General features: G+C 33.8%; 2 protein-coding genes across 4 annotated transcripts in view; one reads left to right on the top strand and one right to left on the bottom strand.

The window, feature by feature from the left end:
• The first annotated feature begins 5933 nt into the window (after positions 1-5933).
• Positions 5934-11540, top strand: LOC129002352 (endocuticle structural glycoprotein ABD-5-like). The gene is made up of 3 exons (XM_054430088.1): positions 5934-6079; positions 7723-7852; positions 11445-11540. Exons 1-3 carry the CDS (start codon positions 5934-5936, stop codon positions 11538-11540), a joined length of 372 nt encoding a protein of 123 aa, XP_054286063.1.
• A 4817-nt stretch (positions 11541-16357) lies between these two features.
• Positions 16358-18668, bottom strand: part of LOC129002357 (activated Cdc42 kinase Ack-like) — a 42576-nt gene continuing 40265 nt past the window's right edge. For 2 of the 3 annotated variants that reach the window (XM_054430093.1, XM_054430094.1), the window contains one exon: positions 16359-18081. In XM_054430093.1, coding sequence (XP_054286068.1) covers positions 17979-18081 — 103 coding nt within the window. In that variant the 3' untranslated portion in view covers positions 16359-17978. Of the gene's footprint in view, positions 18082-18668 lie in introns of all 3 variants that reach the window. The other variant, XM_054430092.1, reaches the window with a different exon arrangement.

The raw sequence follows: 18668 nt of genomic DNA, 5'->3' as shown, positions 1-18668 counted from the left end.
AGGGGCTGATAGTACTAATCAATCTAAACAAAAATTTTCATGTTAGCATAGGTAAAAAAAAATCGTTTAGCCACTAGCCACCATTTTGTATTTTTTACAAAACAATACATATCTCAAGAATTACTTAAGCTACAGAAACCAAACTATTAAACGATACCAAGTGGAAAAAGATCAAATAAAGAATAGCTGAAATATCATGATTTTTAGTGGTAAAACGAGGCAAACCTGACTAGCTTAACCTTATTTTACCCCATTTTAAAACTAAAAATCTTGATATTTCAGCTATTTTTTATCCGATACTTTGAACATGGTATCGTTTGTTAGGGAATTAATAACACGTTTTTTATTTATATATCAATAACACCCCCAACTCACCTCGCATTTATGTTTATATATATGTGTGTGGTAGGTTTATACGTTTGTACAAAATTTCATCGAAATCGAGTAATTTTTGCTCGAACTATCGTGCTAACGGACACGTGTACAATATATATCAATTAGCACGATAAATCGAGCAAAAATTATTCGATTTCGATTAAATTTGGTACAAATGTGTAATCCAACGTTTTTAGGATCGAGTTCACGAACCAGCTTGATCGGACCATGGGATCTAGAGGTAAAAATTTGGTTTTCTCATTCTTGACCTTCAAACTTAAAATTTCCCAATTTCTCTCCAAACCACTTTGAAAAGCTTAAAAAAATAATTTTGCCTACAGTCACCCGACAAAGTTGGCTTCCTTGTACTGTTTATAGTACAGAAAGCAACTAATTGCTGCATATTTATACTTTGCCGTACGGTTTATACTTTGTCGTACGGTTTATACTTTGCCGCACATCAGGATTCCAACGAAACAACACAGAACAGCGTGGTTCTATTATGCACGTAATCCATGTACGCTTGGAAATAGGTTGGCAACACTTAAAGATAATAATACTATGAGCAGCTGATTGACTATTATAACTACAATTTAACTTGTCATTTCGTGTTTATCGTTTCGGTATTTTTGAACTTTCTGGACTTTTCTTTTAAAAGTTTTTAAAACATTCCTACGATCTTAATAAACAAGAAAATACCTTCAAAGCATTTTTTTAGGCGCGGAAACCACTTCAAATTACAAAAACATTCGGAACTATATTCTCAAAAGCGGAGGACATTTCTTGCCGAGGAAAAATAGTAGAGTGATACGGAGCGGGGGGGTAGCGGATTTTTATTCCCCTGGAATTTTACCCCCTCCCCTGGGCACACGTAACGTCACAAACCAGGGGGTAAAATTCCGGTCACGAACTTTTGAGTTTCGCGACATCAGCTCGATGGATTAAACGCGGAATTAAACATATATTTTCACGGTTGTGAGTTTAATCAGAACACATCAAATTATAATATACCCCCGCCGCAGCAAACCTGCAGACTAAGCGAATTTCAACTTGTCTGATTACATTTTTACTAAAATATTTCCATAAATAAGACATATTTATTCCCAATTTAAATAACATTAGATTTAACAAGTGCTTAGGTTTGCTGCTACGGGGAAGGTAAAAAGTGTTTTTTGACCATATGTCAATAGTATAGGATAAAATAAATAAATTTGCCAAATTTTATCAATATATATCCATAAACAAGTAAACTACAACAGTTTTCATTTTCTCCATAAGAATAACATGGGAATTTTAAATTACACTTTTTTTTATTTTCTCCGTGACCATTAGGCATACAACAGCGCTTCAATATACTAAATTATTTATTTTTTTAAGCTCTACAAAATGGTTCAGAAAGAAATTGCAAAATCTTTTGTTTTTAGGGTAAAAAATGGGAAAACCCATTTTTACCCCATAAAACCCCCCATAAACCCCTGTTCCCATGGTCCGATTATGCTGCTTCGTGAACTCGTTCAAATAAACGTAGGTTTACACGTTTGTACCAAATTTCATCAAAATCGGATAATTTTTGCTCGAGTTATCGCGCTAACGGACACATATATAAATATATATATATGAATTTGAACGGATGGTGTTTTTGGTCTCTGAGGACCTCAAAACGAAAAAGTAAATCGGTCCCGGGTCTAGGTCTTACCATGAGACCTACGGTAAAAGCTTATTCCCTATATGGGAAATTCGCTAAAAACCTAGAATGAAACGGCCCGGATTTTTATCCCCGGAATTTTACCCCGGAATTTTACCCCCCAGATTTCTACCCCCGGATTATAACCCCCGGAATTTTACCTCCCGGATTTTTACCCCCGGAATTTTACCCCCTGGCTAGATATATAAATTAGTGAGAATGATTATTAATTATCTTCATTCAGTTTTTATTTAATAGTAAACATTTTATTATTAAGTAGCCTATCTTTAATTTATTTGTAACATTAACTAATCGATCAGGTTTTTATTTTTAATTTTGAGATTCGAGTATCAGGATTCGATCTTTAAAAGCCAACTGTTGGTTAGTATGATCAAAATAAAACAGCGAATTCTGTTTACTTAGTTCAGATTATAAAATAAATAAATAAAGATAGGCTACTAAATAATGAAATGTTTACAATTAATTAAAAACAGAAATAAGAAAATCAATCATTCAATTTCTAAAATGGGCTAGGGGGTAAAATTCCGGGGGGTAAAAATCCGGGGGTAAAAATCCGGCCCGTATATCTTTAGTTGTCTAAATGCTAGTTATATGGACAGGGGGTAAAATTCCGGTTTTTATCGCTAATCTAATTAATCACGCTCTGACTATTTTCATTAGACTTCCAAATCCGCGGGGGTAAAATTCCGGCCGCGAACAACTTTTTGGCCACTCTGGTTACTACGTCATAGTGACGTCAGCTTTGCCCAGGGGGTAAAATTCCAGGGGGATAAAATTCCGGTGACCCGGAGCGAGTACTACTTTCTCTAGGGCACCTATTTGTGTTGCCAGCTGAACCTAAAATCGTGTTGTATAGTGTTTGAAGGACTAATTATTTATATGCTTTATAGTGACTGTAGGAAAAATATAATGTGTAACACGAGTGCAAAAGGCCTTTGCCCACTAGTTACACAAATAACTATAGTATTTTGAAGTGTTTTGTACGGTTTTTAGTTAAGGTTATTAGTTATTCTCATTTTATTTCTTATAGAGAATAAGTTAACTGTTGTAGTTTGCTTGTTTAAGGCGATATTATGATCAAACTTGGCAAATTTATTTATTTTACACCAAGCTATAAATATTTTACTAAAGAACGCACTTTTTTACCCTCCCTGTAGCAGCAAACCAAGGTACTTGTTATTCCTTATGTTATTGAAATAGGTTGAATTGAAAATCAAATCAGGCAAATGGAAAATAGTTGAGTCTGCAGGGTTGCTGCGGCGGGAGTTTTTATTTATAGTTTGTATTTTTAATTTTTCTCTACGTTATCTTTTGATTCTCAATATGGATGTTTACATTACAATAATGTTATTAATTTGATTCTGCCTCACAGTTTAGTGTAAATGCAGAAGAGATTAATTAAAAATAGCAAGAAAGTACGGTTGAGATTTGACTGTATAATTTCTATGGTAAGTGTGTGTACCTGGATTTTACAGTAAATTTAGTGACCTACAGTATTGTCTTAAGTATTCTTGTCCCGTTGCGAAGCACGTGCAGAACAACTAGTAAATTTAAAACAAGGAAACCCGACATTTTGGTGAAAACGTTACGCCGCACACCTAACATCCGCATACAGTCTACTCTTGGTAGTTCAAAGATAGAAACATAATACATGGTGAATAAAAAAAGGTTCGATAATTCAAAATAAAAGCTCGGTCATTAGATATTCTCTTGATAGTTAAAATTTCATCATATGTATTACTGAATCTGTAGGAGTCGGTGATACATCCTAAGAGTAATACATTTGTTTTTATCCCACGGCGACTGGGGGCAGCGCGGCGCTGCGCCGTACGCAGTTACATTAAACTAGCCTACATGTGAAGAAGTTTAACCATGGCAAAAATGTTGTTCGTATTCCACTATAAACTGTAGGGTCCCTTAGTTGCCATTAGCTGTATAGGCTATTAATTAACAGTTGTGTCTAAGAAATAAGTTGGCCTTAGTTACTAACAAGACTACAAGATCGTGCCACTCATCCTAGTAATAAAATAATAATGAAGTAATAAAAAGTCCGACGGAATTTATTTAAGGCTGTGTGGTGTGGCGGGTCTGAGTGTACGATATGCCTTTACTTATATTTCGTATATATCACAAGAATTGTCTGTCATTTTTAAAATCATTCAATGTAATAAACCTTCCTGCAACTGTTAGGAGAATGAAGGAAAGAATGTGCGAGTTTCCAGCGGAACTTAATAATTGAACTAGCCTTATATTAGCTGATAAACTGGGGTCCGAAACATAACAATTTTACTTCTTTTCTCTCAACTCTTGAACACCATTGGTCCGTTACTTTGCCACACTTGTGCTGTAAAGTAAGTAAACAATGCGGCACCAAGTGGATCTTTTCGATACTGAAAATTGAATTGAAAAGGCATGTTAAAAAAACTGTTGTAGGTAAAAGATTTTAGGATGTGATTTTTAAAAACCAACCAAAACTTGCTAGGTTTATAGGTCTGCTGCATGTGGGCATTTAAATTACACATCAAACCCCCTCATGTCTGCCATACGCGCGTGTTTAGAATGCTTTTCCAGGTTATAAATCAAACAAAAAAGCACTTGCGGGCATTTAAAGTGTGAATATGAATGTTATGATAAAACTTTTAAACGAACTAAGCCTTAATGTTTATTATACACTGTAAGAGGTTCGTTATTTTTTGATGTTTCAGCATTGTCTTTCTTTAGCACCAATGTAATCAATAGGCAAAGTTACGCAATTTATGATACTCGCTTAGAGTAAAATTTTTGTAATATCATATAACATTATTGTACCAGAAATACGTTAAGATAGGTTTCACCTATTCAGCGACGTTAATCAACCCACCTTCAACCCACCTTTCAAGGGGTGTTTAGGGGGGACAAGCAGTCATATCCTTAAGTTTAAAGTTCCACGTAAAAAATAGACAAAGTTATAAGTAAAGTGTTTAACTGCTAAACAATGTCCAAACAACGGTTTTGGATGCACGTTTACTATAAAGTCCTTGGACAGTAAACATGTAAAATATACCCACTTGTGTCACTCAATTTCATCGATCCTTTCCAAACTCAAAAATCTAGTTAGGCGTGGATTTTCTTTTATGGTGTTCCAGCTTTTACTGGGTTTGTGTCCTAATCTATGTTTTTGATACTTCTCACTTTAGGACGGGTTCAGATTCCAGCTACAAATACGTTATTGTAACTTGTGTTATTTTCCCATAAAAACCATAAAATAACAACATTATCGGATTTTGGAGAAAAGCTGGTTTTGATCAAAATTATTCTGTTATGGTCCTTATGATTCTAAAGAAAACAGTACAGCCCCCCATTGCTTCATGAATTACGGTTGTTAATTAAAGGTTGTTGACAAGCTTATAGGAGAAAGTATGTGTCAGATTGCGGATACCGTTTATATTTCACTTATCGTGATCAAAAATGTCCTCAAATACATTTTAAATAACATAAACTCACTACTAAAAATCTTCTCAATACCACCAAAAATGAGCAAAGAATGTTGGAGTTTTAAAACAACGCATACCGTAACAAAATGTTAAGAAAATCCTTTCTATACATGAAAAGTGTATCGAGGTTTGTGCAATTTTTTAAAACACATCACTCCGTAGGATTTTCAACACCCTTTGTTTTCTCATGACAACCTCGACCCTCAGTTCCTCCCATTCCATCTTCACCCCAGGACCACTGGGGCTGAGTCCCCGGTATTCCCGAGCCTCAGGGGACGACGGGCGACACACAGTCATGGCCATCCGCCGGGAGTCTACCACAGCAGTATTTAAGCTCTCGCATTCTCCGGGTGTCCATTCTCGATCCTGGGTCTCTAGTCATGAACTCCTGCGTCGCTCTCCTCCTGGTCCTCGTGGCTGTGGCGTACGCCCGCCCGCAGTTCAGTCAGCTCCAGGCTACCCACCCTGTCGCTCAGATTGTCCAAAGGACGCATCTTCAGGACGACGCCGGCCAGTTCAGTTACAGGTATACCATTGACTTATTACAGGAGTAGTTATCCAATCTATATGTGCCAGCTGTAGCCAATTTTTCAAATAGAATTTACTTTGGTTAGACACTGAGTGCGCTACGGCAAAAATTCGCATTTATTCCCTTAATTTTTGTGTGATATACGATGTGAAATAACGGATTGTCTAATTAACAATACGTTATTCTTTCAATTTGCTTGGTTAAAACGTTGGCGCATTCGATAAATACCAGTAATTCCCATCTGCAATCTGTCCGTGGCTTGGTTAGGTTACGTTGATTTTCATTAAACGACAAACTGTACAACTTTTAAGCAAAGAAATATGATGTCTACTCCTTTCAATAATCAAAGATAACTATAATCATTCAAGTGTGTAAAAACTATTGTGGTTAGCTTCCCACCAGGATTTTGAGAATATACAATTTAAAATAACATAGATATTTTAGTTTTGGATCACTTTTGATACTAGTTGTGATAAAAGAGCTACTTGTTTTTTGAGACGTTAAATATTTAATTAAAGTATTCACAAATATTATCCACTGCTCACAGACATTAGTGTGATACTTTTAGACATGTTGTGTTTATTCTTTTAACAAATAAACATTTTCTAAGATACATCATTAATATTACTTTCCCTTTTTAAATACTTTTCAATGAAATGGCGACCATACAAAGTAGGTATTTTAAGCCAAGTATGAATTGTATAGGCCTACATAAGCCTGATGCACATTAATGTACGCAGTAATGAAATATACAAAGTAAACAATGTTTAAGTAAAATTGATTGTATTTGAACAATTAGGTGCGAGCCAACAAAATGTGTGTGAATACAACAATCAATTTATTTTTTAAGATATATTGAACCCAAATTAATTAAAAAGTAAAACCTTAATTGCAAACTTGAACAGTTTAATAACTGCACTAGCTACTAAAATATAAGATAATCGTAGTGAAGATCATTCAATTTTGAATCCTCTAATCAATTTCTTGAAGTAATTTCTTAGTAAGAAAAAAGTATATATACAAATTTTATTTATAACTATGCTATCTAATTAATAATAATATGGTATGATAAATAACTAACAAGGTCAAATTTTTGTTTTTACAATTTTTTTTGATCGCGCGCTACAGAACTATATACAACTGAGATCCAAGCTATCTCAGTTAAATATCAATATGTTTAATTTATGTCAAGAAAAACCCCAGTAAAATATTGCTCGTGCTAACTTAGGGATTTATAAAAATCCTTAACTCACTTTTGCCATAGACTAACAACACAAGTAGACTTCTCATCCCAAATTTTGAAGCTCATTTTTCGTGTCTAGTTCATGTCCGGTGACACTGACCACTAGTGACAACTAAATTTTGTTTCTATTAATTTATGGTTAATTTCGTGATTTGTGCTTTACTGTTTGGCTATATAACTAGGGGACGAGTTATTGTTCATGGTTAACTCGTTTTATTTGGTTAAACGTGGTTTTAAATCACTGAAATTACAAGAAACAAATTGTAAACAAAACACGACCTCTACAGTGCACCGGACGGAACAAAAAATAAAATTGGCTTCAGCTGTTCCAGGGCGTATGTTTTATTATCTATGCTTTTGTTTTTGTGATTTCTTATCTGTGTTCTTTACTCCACAGTGTGCAGGGCTCCGACGGTCAGGTTCGCCAAGAGTATGGTCAACTGAAGCCCAGAGCTGATGGTAAGGGACACGTCCTCGTCTACACGGGCAGCTACTCCTACAACGACCCCGATGGCAAGCGTGTGCAGGTATGATAACATAAATAAACGGCCTTACCCTGGTCTTGTTACCATCTGACGTTCACCTTTCGTTAGATCTAGCACTCGCTAGCATCATTTAATTTGAATTGTTTCTGTTTATCTACACCACTGCCATTTCACGTTTCTGAAAAGAAAATGTTATACACCTTGGTATTGTTACAAGTCGGCCTTTTGTTGAATCGAACAATGCATAGCAAAATTTCTTAAGTTGTCTAGATCCAGATTCGATCTTTCTTCTGGTCGAGTCAGAACCAGATTAGGTGAGCAATACGACCATTCGGATACAGATACAGACAATTTAATTACCCTATCAAAGTAATTTTTCACAACAAATACTTGAAGGGGGTTGGTTTTTACTTTGAGTATACAGTACTAATTTCACTTTTCTAGGACTAAATCAATTACAAAAATGGCTCCAAAGTCGCCAATCATTGTTTTTACAGATGCACTATTTTCCTTTGTCTATAAAATGGTGTTTACTAATAGTTGCTTGTAATCCAATTCAGGTTGTCGTAAAAAGTTATTACGTTGCGATTTCCAATTTCCAAACGCAAATTTGTTGATTTAACATTTACAACTTAAAACTGGTAATATTAGTAACATTTAGTTCAGAACGTATAATTAGTAAAAACTATTTTCATGGGAATTATGTAAATCATGTAAATATCAATAGGACCTGATAAAAAGTGTCTGAAACAAGCTAAAACTCATTTTTATATTTGTTTAAGTCAATGGCGTTCAGATAAAATCTTCCATGATAGATAATCGTGATTTATTGCTATTGTATCGGTAGTATACAATAAATTCTAAGTATCGGTAAAACGGTAACAAGTCTACCGGTACCTGTTTTCAAATCAAGTTACGGGGCTAAAAACCCAGACGATTAAAAAGCACTATAACTTTTGGAAGCCGATTTAATTGTGTCTATTTAAATTGTTCCAATATCAAATTACCGTCTCCCTACAAAATTACCTAGAACAATGGTACATAATTGGCGATTCTTAATACGTTCTTAACATCAAACGTTAAGTTTCAGACTTCTCAGATCGTTAAAGAAATCCTCTCACTAAATTCACAAATACGAAACAATTGATAAAAAAATATGTTCAAAGTACACTTTATTTTTATAGCGGGTGATGAGTGAAGCAAAGTAAGATAACAACTTGGATATTCCACCCACATTATAGTGAAGGGTAGAAAATATAAACAGATTACAGATGATTTATCTTCCTAGGGTAAACAACGACTGGCCCTTGGCTGTTGTTTACGTCTGGTTAAGTGTTTTCCACAGTTGAGTAAACGTTTAATAGATACCCTTGGGTAAAAGCAATTAAAACATTCCATGGCTTGATGTAGGATAATATCATTTTCGTCATACTGCAGTAAAAAAGCAGGTTTTAATACATGCGTTGCGGGTCTAAAGTATAATTTTTAATCTCTAGGGAGTAAACATCATTTTTAGTCTCTAGGGAGTAAAAATTAGCTGTTTAAAACAGTTGTAACTTTCGATTGTGGCAATCTTATCGATCAAAATTATTTATCGATTGATTTATTAAGCAAGATTTTAGCCTATAGCTGTCGATCGCTCGACCTATCGAGGGTATAATGTACTGTAACACAATCTTAATAGACGAAGTGATTGAATCACTTACTAAACAGCTGCTTATTTGTATTAGCAGAATTGAAAACAAACTGGAAGTCGTTTTGAGAGGTTATCTTTACATATAAATTGTTTCGTTTTCCAGTTTAGTTTGTTAATTAATAATGCGATATGACGAAAAATATAGTTCACCACTCGGGAAAAAAGTGTCTTTTTTACGACGGCGCTGAAGGGCCACCAACTATAAAAAAATATTTTTCTTAATCTCTGAGAAAAAACATAGAATTCTGAGTTTAAAGTAAGAATATAACAAGTGGGCGTTCCACTCTGAGATTAAAGTCAGAATTCAACTAGTGGGCGTTCCCCTCTGAGATTAAAGTCAGAATTTAACAAGTGGGCGTTCCTCTCTGTGAAAGGAGTTAGAATTCTGAGATTTAAGTCAGAATTGAATTGTGGGCGTTTATCTCTGAGATTAGCGTAAGAATTGGACTTAACTCTATCTAGTCTATACTACTCTACTCTTCTTACGGCCACCTTTAACTCCAGGCCGCGGCCTGGTAGAATTGGCAACGTTGCAAGTAGAACACAGTAGAATAGACAACAGAAATGAAATTTATATTATTTATTTTGTCTAAGATTGTAGGGATGATAGCATCGATATGCTGATAATATCGTTGCAATAAGAGAGGAACGCCCACAGTTCAATTCTGACTTAAGAGTTGAACGCCCACTAGTTATATTCTGACTTTTTTTCTCAGAGAGGAACGCCCACAATTCAATTCTGACTTTAATCTCAGAATTCTAACTCCTTTCACAGAGAGGAACGCCCACTTGTTAAATTCTGACTTTAATATCAGAGGGGAACGCCCACTAGTTGAATTCTGACTTTAATCTCAGAGTGGAACGCCCACTTGTTATATTCTGACTTTAAACTCAGAATTCTAAGTTTTAACTCAGAGATTAAGACAAAATTTTTTTAACAGTTGGTGGCCCTTCAGCGCCGTCGTACTTTTTAACCCTCGCTCATTTTCCGATCTCGGCTTCGCCTCGATCCTGAAACTTGACCTCGGGTCAAAAAGAGTCACTTTAGGCCCTAGTGATGAAATATACTAATTGATTTGTACCTTAGTTTACTTAAATAATGGTGCAATATGACGAAAATATAGTTCATCACACGGGCAACAATAAGTGTCTTTTCAACCCTGGCTTATTTTCCGATCTTGGCTTCGCCTCGATCGAAAAGAGTCACTTTACGCGCTTAATGATGGTTGAATTTTGGGCTTGTGCTGGTATAGAATGTTGGGCATGTTGCTAGTCTTGTGCATCCAGACTTCGGTGCAAAGGGATCCCAACATTTCCGCATAAATTTAATGGATTTGGACCCCTCCCAAAAAGGGTTTAGGATCATCAATTACAAAAAAACTATTGTTGAATTTCAAAAAGACTTAATAAAATAATACAAACCACACTTGTTATTTATTAGCTTCATACATTATAAACAGAAATTATTGAAAATTCCTAATGTAATATCAGTAACATAAATAATTTATGGGTCTTTTTTATTTTGATGCTGCAAAATGGGATAAACCCAGTTACATTGTAGCATTAATATTATCTTAAGGCCAGTGATAGGGATAAATTATTAAAACCCTCTCTTGTTTTTCTTTATGGGTTTGTTTAGATGTTATGAGGACTTACTCTGTCAGATTAAATGCTTAAAGAGCTCTTTTACTTTGTTGTTCTCTCTGTCCATTAGCCTAATTTAATTAAATTTTCAAATTTTTATTTTTTTAAATTTTTACAAATGATTATGATTACAACAAAATATTCAAATATCTTATGCTGGGGGTTGGTTAGATAGAAGCTATTTAAGGCAAAACTTTAATTTATTTGCAAATTTTAAAACACCATAAATATGTGTTCATCAATATTACCTCAACTTCAAAAATTTGTTTAATTATTTTAATTTTTTGTTAATAGGTTAACTACGTTGCCGATGAGAACGGATTCCAGCCCACTGGAAATGTGATTCATCCAGCACCCGCCCCTCCCCCACCTGCCCAAACAACCTTTTAATTTGTAAATCACCCAAAGCACCATCTCATTCCTTTCTAACGTCTTCATCATAGTGTCCAGTGTACAGACTTACATGTATTTATTTCTGAAAAATAAATTTTTATATTCTACTTATTTCTGAGTTTGCAATTATATACCTTTAAATGATCTATCCAGTTAGTTTTTACATGTAGTGTGACAACCTTAGAAACAAAAGTGTGTTTAAAAATAAATATTGATTCATTGATTCACTTATTTTCACAATTTAAGAAGGAAAATTACAACGATTCTTCAATCAAACAGAATTCCTAGTCTATAGTTACCCCCAGCAGAGCTTCAATTTTAACCCATTTTGACTACAAACAGTGATCTTGGCTATTAATTAAAGAAGGTTAAATGATACCTCCCTCCTAACATAGACTTTATAACTTAAATCTATCTTGACTCATTCCATGGAGAGCTCTTAGTTAAATCCTAAATGTTTTGTACTATGAAGTAATTAAAGTAATATTCTACCTAAGACTCTTGGAAAAGCAAATTTTGCAGTATTCTTGGGTAGAACATTACTTTTAAGTACTACAATCAATAATTAATAACAAGATGGCTAGTTAGCTTATCAGTAGCCTACCTACGCTTTTACCATGTTTGCATTTATATCCAACTAGCTGAACCCGGCAGACGTTGTCTTGCCTTTGACTATTTATAATCACGCGGGCTTAGCCCCGTTTAAATTCTTAATTTTCAAGATGATCTCGTTCGCATGGCTCAATCACGTCCTGGTTGAAGTTCGTTCGCTACGCTCACTCACCTTTAGGTTGGAGCCTAGGAGGATTAAACATTAAGGAGAGGACACGCTGTAGTTTCGTTGAAGCCACCGTACTGGGGAGGGGGAGAGGTAGCGCTACTCTCCCGCTCCCCCTCTCATACTGCGTTGTATGGGTTACTGGGAGTGGGAGATTTGGTAACAGAAATATCAATTAACTATTTAAAACTTAGACTACATCATGCTACGAAAATTAAAAACTTAAATTCTAACCATAATATTAGAATATAAAATAAGTTTAAATCCTTTAAAAGAATGATAAACGCACTTTGGCGTCAGAAGACGCGATGATTGTTGAACATTTTACACTATTTACTTGAAGTTTATTTGGGCAAACAGATCAAATATAGTTCAATATGATATTAAAAAATCTAGAATTTGATTGCCAAGAAATTGTTTTACTTTTTATGTTTGTAATTTAATTGTAACGGCTGTTGGTGTAAAAAAAGTTAGAGCGGCTTTACATTTTTTCTTAACTTTAGCTATTTAAAATCACCTGCCTAGCACATAAATCTCTTAAAACTAGTAAAACATGGTATTAACAAATCGAGAGAACCATGAAAAATGCAAATTTAAAATGTATTTCACCACCCGAATAAAATTTTTCATTTTAACCTATAATTAGTAAGATTGTTTTATAAACTGGAAAAAATAAAAAAAGATTTATTGTAATTATTTTTCTAAATACCACTCTTAAATATAGGTAAATATATATTTTTTATTTCGCGAAACTATTAAGGAATACGAATAAATTGTTAATTTGTATAGATACATCATATTTTTTTCAAAAACGTTATTAAAGTAATGATATGTTCAAAGTCCAGGCCAATTCTTTCAAATTTATCTTCAGTAATAAATAATAAACAATAGTTTTTATAGAAATGGTTGACAGCGTTCGATAGGAAATTTAATTTACTTTAAGAATGCCATCGGTGAATAACACAGGTGTTTTAGTTTAGCGACAATTTTAATTCGAAACAGCGCGCGTCGCGTTTTTCCCTATCTCTCCCATGCTATAGCCGCGGCTTTTTGCCACTCTACGGCTCCGCGTGCCCCTCTAGTTTTCTGCTAAAGCTGGCTTCACCGCAATATGTGTATTCCTATTCGCGTGCCCTCTCCTTAATGTTTAATCCTCCTAGGTTGGAGCTCGTTCGCTGCGCTCACTTGCCTTCAGGTTAGCTCGTTCGCTACGCTCACTTGCCTTCAGGTTAGCTCGTTCGCTACGCTAACTCGCCTCCAGGTTGAAGTTCGTTCGCTACGCTCACTCACCTTTTGGTTGAAAATTAGCTGTTGTCATAAATGTAAAAGAAATAATAGTGCTGCACCCTGTTGGTAATCCTTGTAACTTTAATGCTATTGAACATCATAGAACAGAACCAACTTGTTTAATTGAAAAAGCTGTTAGGATTCATTAATTCCATTTCTCATAAGGTTAACATGGGAAACTCCAGAGCCACTGGGGCGGAGCCGATTGGACGGATCACGAAATTGATGGTGTATAAACCTATTCCATGACATTCTACACGTATGTACCAAGTTTCGCGGCAATCGGTTCAGCGGTGTCTGAGTTTATCACTGCCAAACAAACAAACAAATATATATACAAACATCCTCTTTTATACTTATAGATTAGGCCTAACTGCCATAATGGTTCATCTAGGTAAATATTATCACCATACATTGCTCCATTTAAATTATATAAATCTTACTCGACAATTAGTATATAATGCTCTCACTTCCCAGCTAATTACAGTTAATCACCTGCCTTGATGCTGTGTTTGCAAATACACAGGCTGTGTATTTGCTAAATTGTTCAATACCAGAGTTTCACCATTGGCTGTTTTGATTTTGAAGTAGGCCTAGTTATTCCCTCAGTATGGACCAGCTGTAAATATGTTTTTGTTAAAATAAAAAGCCTTCACAGAATGTGAGGGTGCAAAATTCTTTGCTACACTAGTGTGAAATGACCTGTTTTTGTTATCCGGTATTTAGTGATAGAATAGATCAGTGTTTAAACATAGATATGTGTTAAACAAATTTGCTACCCCATTATATCAAATCCAGTGAGGTCATCTACAATAATTAATTAACAGACTTAAGTTAAACATTTAGGAAACTCACTAAAGAGGATACTGGTAATCAATAAAAATCTAACAAATTTACCTTTTGATTGTTTATTTACAATTTATCAACATATTTAATCATTATAACATGTTCTTTCCAACTCATTAATGTAACATAGAAAGTATATCAATGGTTTGTATATTATGTATAACTAATTCTTAGTACATTGCATTGATAAATGACATACAAGAATATTTCATATAACTGAAATAATATTATTAATTAACACCCCATTGAAATAATCTATAACAAAGTACCCTGTGTAAGTACCTGTCATTTATGTCGATAGATAAAAAAAGTAAACGATTAAAAAGATATATAATGAATGATGTTGGTAAAATTAAGAGGGTTTCACCCGCGGCTGGTTACCACATAAACATGGTCCTACAAAAAAGAACCTCGTGGCATTATTTATAGGTCTGTATTCAGTTGAAATGAACTGTAAAATATTCACAAAGATCCAAACTATGCACTGGATGAACTGAAACTTTATAATTGTTTCCTTAAGTATTTAAAAAATAATTTTGAAAATCCATAAGTTATCCTTTTTTACATGTAGTCTTAACTTCTAAATAATAGTTAAAAATTAATTTCCGCTCATCCATTGCAAGCTTTAAAATGTTAAGAGCACAAAAAGCACAACAATCATTAGAAACAGATTAGTTTTAAAAAGTTGAGAGCTTGTACAATAGAGGCATGCTTAATCCCGAACTATATTTCATCCATATAATCCGCCATCTTGAATTTAAATTCATGCTGCTGTAGAACCCTCTTAATCTGAGAAAACCAAAGAGACCAATTAATCGAGGTAATTATATTATTTGTTTGTGAAAACCTTTTTAATTCATAACCATATTATATGAACCTATATTATAAGAAAATCAACACAATAAATATTTGATATTATTTTTATGGTATAGCCTCTGGATCACTGATTTTAACAATAAAAGGTTTAAATTACCTGTATCCGTCAAGTGATCCTGGTTTGTAGTTGATTGACTACAGCCGTTTCATGTTGTAAAAACACATCTTCAGGTCAAACGTATATACATTGATTTAATCCATGGAATGGTCGTCAAGGTTTAAAGTTCACAAAAATAACACATACACGTACACGAAAACATTAAACATAAATTGGCCAACACAAAAATACGAAAAACGCGCGATAGGCATCGGACACGTACGGCGCCGCTAGAAGGTAGGTCATGACTTCTAGCGGCGCCGTACGTGTCCGATGCCTATCGCGCGTTTTTCGTACTTTTGTGTTGGCCAATTTATGTTTAATGTTTTCGTGTACGTGTATGTGTTATTTTTGTGAACTTTAAACCTTGACGACCATTCCATGGATTAAATCAATGTATATACGTTTGACCTGAAGATGTGTTTTTACAACATGAAACGGCTGTAGTCAATCAACTACAAACCAGGATCACTTGACGGATACAGGTAATTTAAACCTTTAATTTTGTGAACTTTAAACCTTGACGACCATTCCATGGATTAAATCAATGTATATACGTTTGACCTGAAGATGTGTTTTTACAACATGAAACGGCTGTAGTCAATCAACTACAAACCAGGATCACTTGACGGATACAGGTAATTTAAACCTTTTATTGATTTGATATTAACCAACAATTAATTAAGAACTGAAATTTGTCTTCCTACTATGTCAAATCATTGACTATTGGATACTTAAGTTTTATTAATAGTCAAAGGTAAAATACAAAAATTGTTTACCAACAATAATTACGTAGGTATTTTTTAACTAAATGTAACACTGTTTATAATAATTATTTATTATTCTTATTTGTCTGCAAGTTTACCTATATCGACCTTCAAGAAAAAAAATGTAAGACTGTAATAACTGAAAATTATTAAAAGTGTTTATTTCACTTAATGATATTGATATAACATGTTGGATAGTATAAATAAATACTTTTAAAGCCATGATATTATTATGGTATTTGGTAATACGTTTAATTAGGTATAATACCTACATTTGAAGGTAATCTAAAACTGTACATATTTATAAAGCAAACAGTCTCAAAGAGTAATGTTGTAAATACTAAAAAGGACCATCATGTTAAATAATCTAAAATAATACTTACACTAAAAATATAAAACACAAAATTAATAAAATACAAAATATACAAAAACAAATTACAATTTAAGTTAAAAAATCAATACATATTGATATTACACTTGTTTAAATTAGATTGAAACATAGGCTCTAACTACAGTATATTGTGCTTGAAAAAGAACATGTTTAGCATAACAACACTGTATGCCAGTAATAAACAAAGGATACACCAAGCTACACTGGTCACTAAGCTTGTTTACTATAAATCCCATAAAGCTAATTTATAAAATAATATCAGGCATTTGGTGTTATGAAATTATTATTAAAAGGCAGAAGTTACAATCTTTTAGCAATTAAATGTATTATCCCCTGTTGAAAATTTACCATGATCACCATTTTACAGGGGAATAATTTACTTCAGTAAGTCATGGTATTTCGATTTAGAAAGTTTCCACCCAAACTGATCTATTATAAACTTACCAGTTACAAACTAAATTTAATGCTTAGTTTTCCTCAAAACAAGAGTCCACAGTCAAATTAGTTTCAGGTACTTGGGCAAACTACAAATTTATTTATAAAATGTAAAAAAAATACTTGGTAAAAGAGGACATTTTAGATCTTTATTTTACTTATAATACTAAACTTTTGGATCAAATCAAATCAGTTTGTTTTTACTTATCAATTTTTAACACCAAAAATGATATTTAATTTGCAGAACCATGTTGACAAAGCCAGAAATTAAATGTATAAACTAAAACCTAAACAATTAACATATTCTAATTAAATAAACACTAACCAAAACTTCTCCACTGCTAATGGTTAACGTTCATACCCTTTTTGAATTACTTTAATGATTTTTTTTATACTGCAGCATAAACACCTGTTTTAAATACTTGTGTTATTACAGGGCTAAAGTAGTTCTTGGGCAAGTCCTTATCACTACCCCATTGTTGCTTAAAATTGTTGTGGAAGGAAAGATAAAATTACCGTTTTAACCACTTTGTTTTAGCCACAGGATCCCTGACAGAATTTCTTTAAATAAAAATCTGTAATTTTCAGAGACTTTCAAAAACCTCTAGTAAATCCAGAGCCTTTCATGGCCAGCATCCTCCACACCCTGTAAAACAGTTTTTCAAAGGAAAAATATTTATCCTTAAAGTTTCAGTCTAATAAAGTAAAACTGTATCAACGCTGACTTAATACTTTTTCCCTTCCCAATGCATGTACTAAAATTGAACCGTATCGACCATTTAAAAGAATAAAAAACAACATACAGTTTTCAGGTTTCACAGGAAAACTTTTGCCAGCCATTCATCCAGTGGAGATGATTTAGAAGACAACTGATCACAGAAAACATTGAATACACTAAAAGGCGTTTGTGTATTTGTACGAGCTAGGTTGTACATTGTTATCTAGAGTTGACTTGTCGCTAGCTCTTCACAGTGTCCAGGATGTAAGACGCAGCACGCTCCACACTCCAGTCGCAAGAGTTGAGAGCGACTTCACATTGATGCCTTGACGCCAAACCTAGCCTGAACACATACAAGTTATCAGAAACCGAGAAAATGCAAATAAATCTAAATTTTTAACATAGCGAGGTTTTGAAATCTTTACTTTTATTTAGAAGTTTGATGTTGTGTTTAACAATGACTATACAAAAAAATGATTTTCTTGCATCAGCACAAAACAACTACACCAAAATGGTTGGATAGTAATTGTAACAACTGGTTGTAACTTATTTGTTTGTTGTATTTTCCTGTTCAGAACATAAAAAAAAATATTCACTTTTGTGGCTCTAAGTAGTTAAGAGTGGCACTACTGATTTACAATACCTTTACCTTGTTAGAGAGGCAAAGAACTGGTTCTCAAGGCCTTGCTCTACCATGTTAGAGATTCAAATAACTAATTTGCTAGGCCTAAAAAGAAATTCAAATCAGAAAGACAAGCAAGTTCAGTCAAATTACAAATTTGTAAGGCCTCTATCTTCCTGCCTGTCTCTAAACTTGACTGGTAGTTACATGAAAGAGTCTAAATACTTCCAGGTTCACAATACTTTTTTATATCATGTACATGCAATTCCACTTGTAATTCTTTGCGCGGCATCTACCTTATAGTGATT

Source organism: Macrosteles quadrilineatus, unplaced genomic scaffold, assembly GCF_028750875.1.
Source record: "Macrosteles quadrilineatus isolate MER2022 unplaced genomic scaffold, UCM_ALF_1.0 Scaffold_9__3_contigs__length_116548681, whole genome shotgun sequence".
Taxonomy (NCBI): Eukaryota; Metazoa; Arthropoda; class Insecta; order Hemiptera; family Cicadellidae; genus Macrosteles; species Macrosteles quadrilineatus.
The sequence above is the reverse complement of the archived record's forward strand: the minus strand, read 5'-3'. Positions and strand labels throughout refer to the sequence as shown.

What these genes read in the sequence shown, in the direction of transcription:
- LOC129002352 (XM_054430088.1), top strand. Translation starts at nt 5,934, where the DNA reads ATGAACTCCTGCGTCGCTCTCCTCCTGGTCCTCGTGGCTGTGGCGTAC. An exon ending in GCCGGCCAGTTCAGTTACAG is followed by an intron (nt 6,080 to 7,722) that starts GTATACCATTGA and finishes TTTACTCCACAG; the next exon opens with TGTGCAGGGCTCCGACGGTC. An exon ending in CCGATGGCAAGCGTGTGCAG is followed by an intron (nt 7,853 to 11,444) that starts GTATGATAACAT and finishes TTTTGTTAATAG; the next exon opens with GTTAACTACGTTGCCGATGA.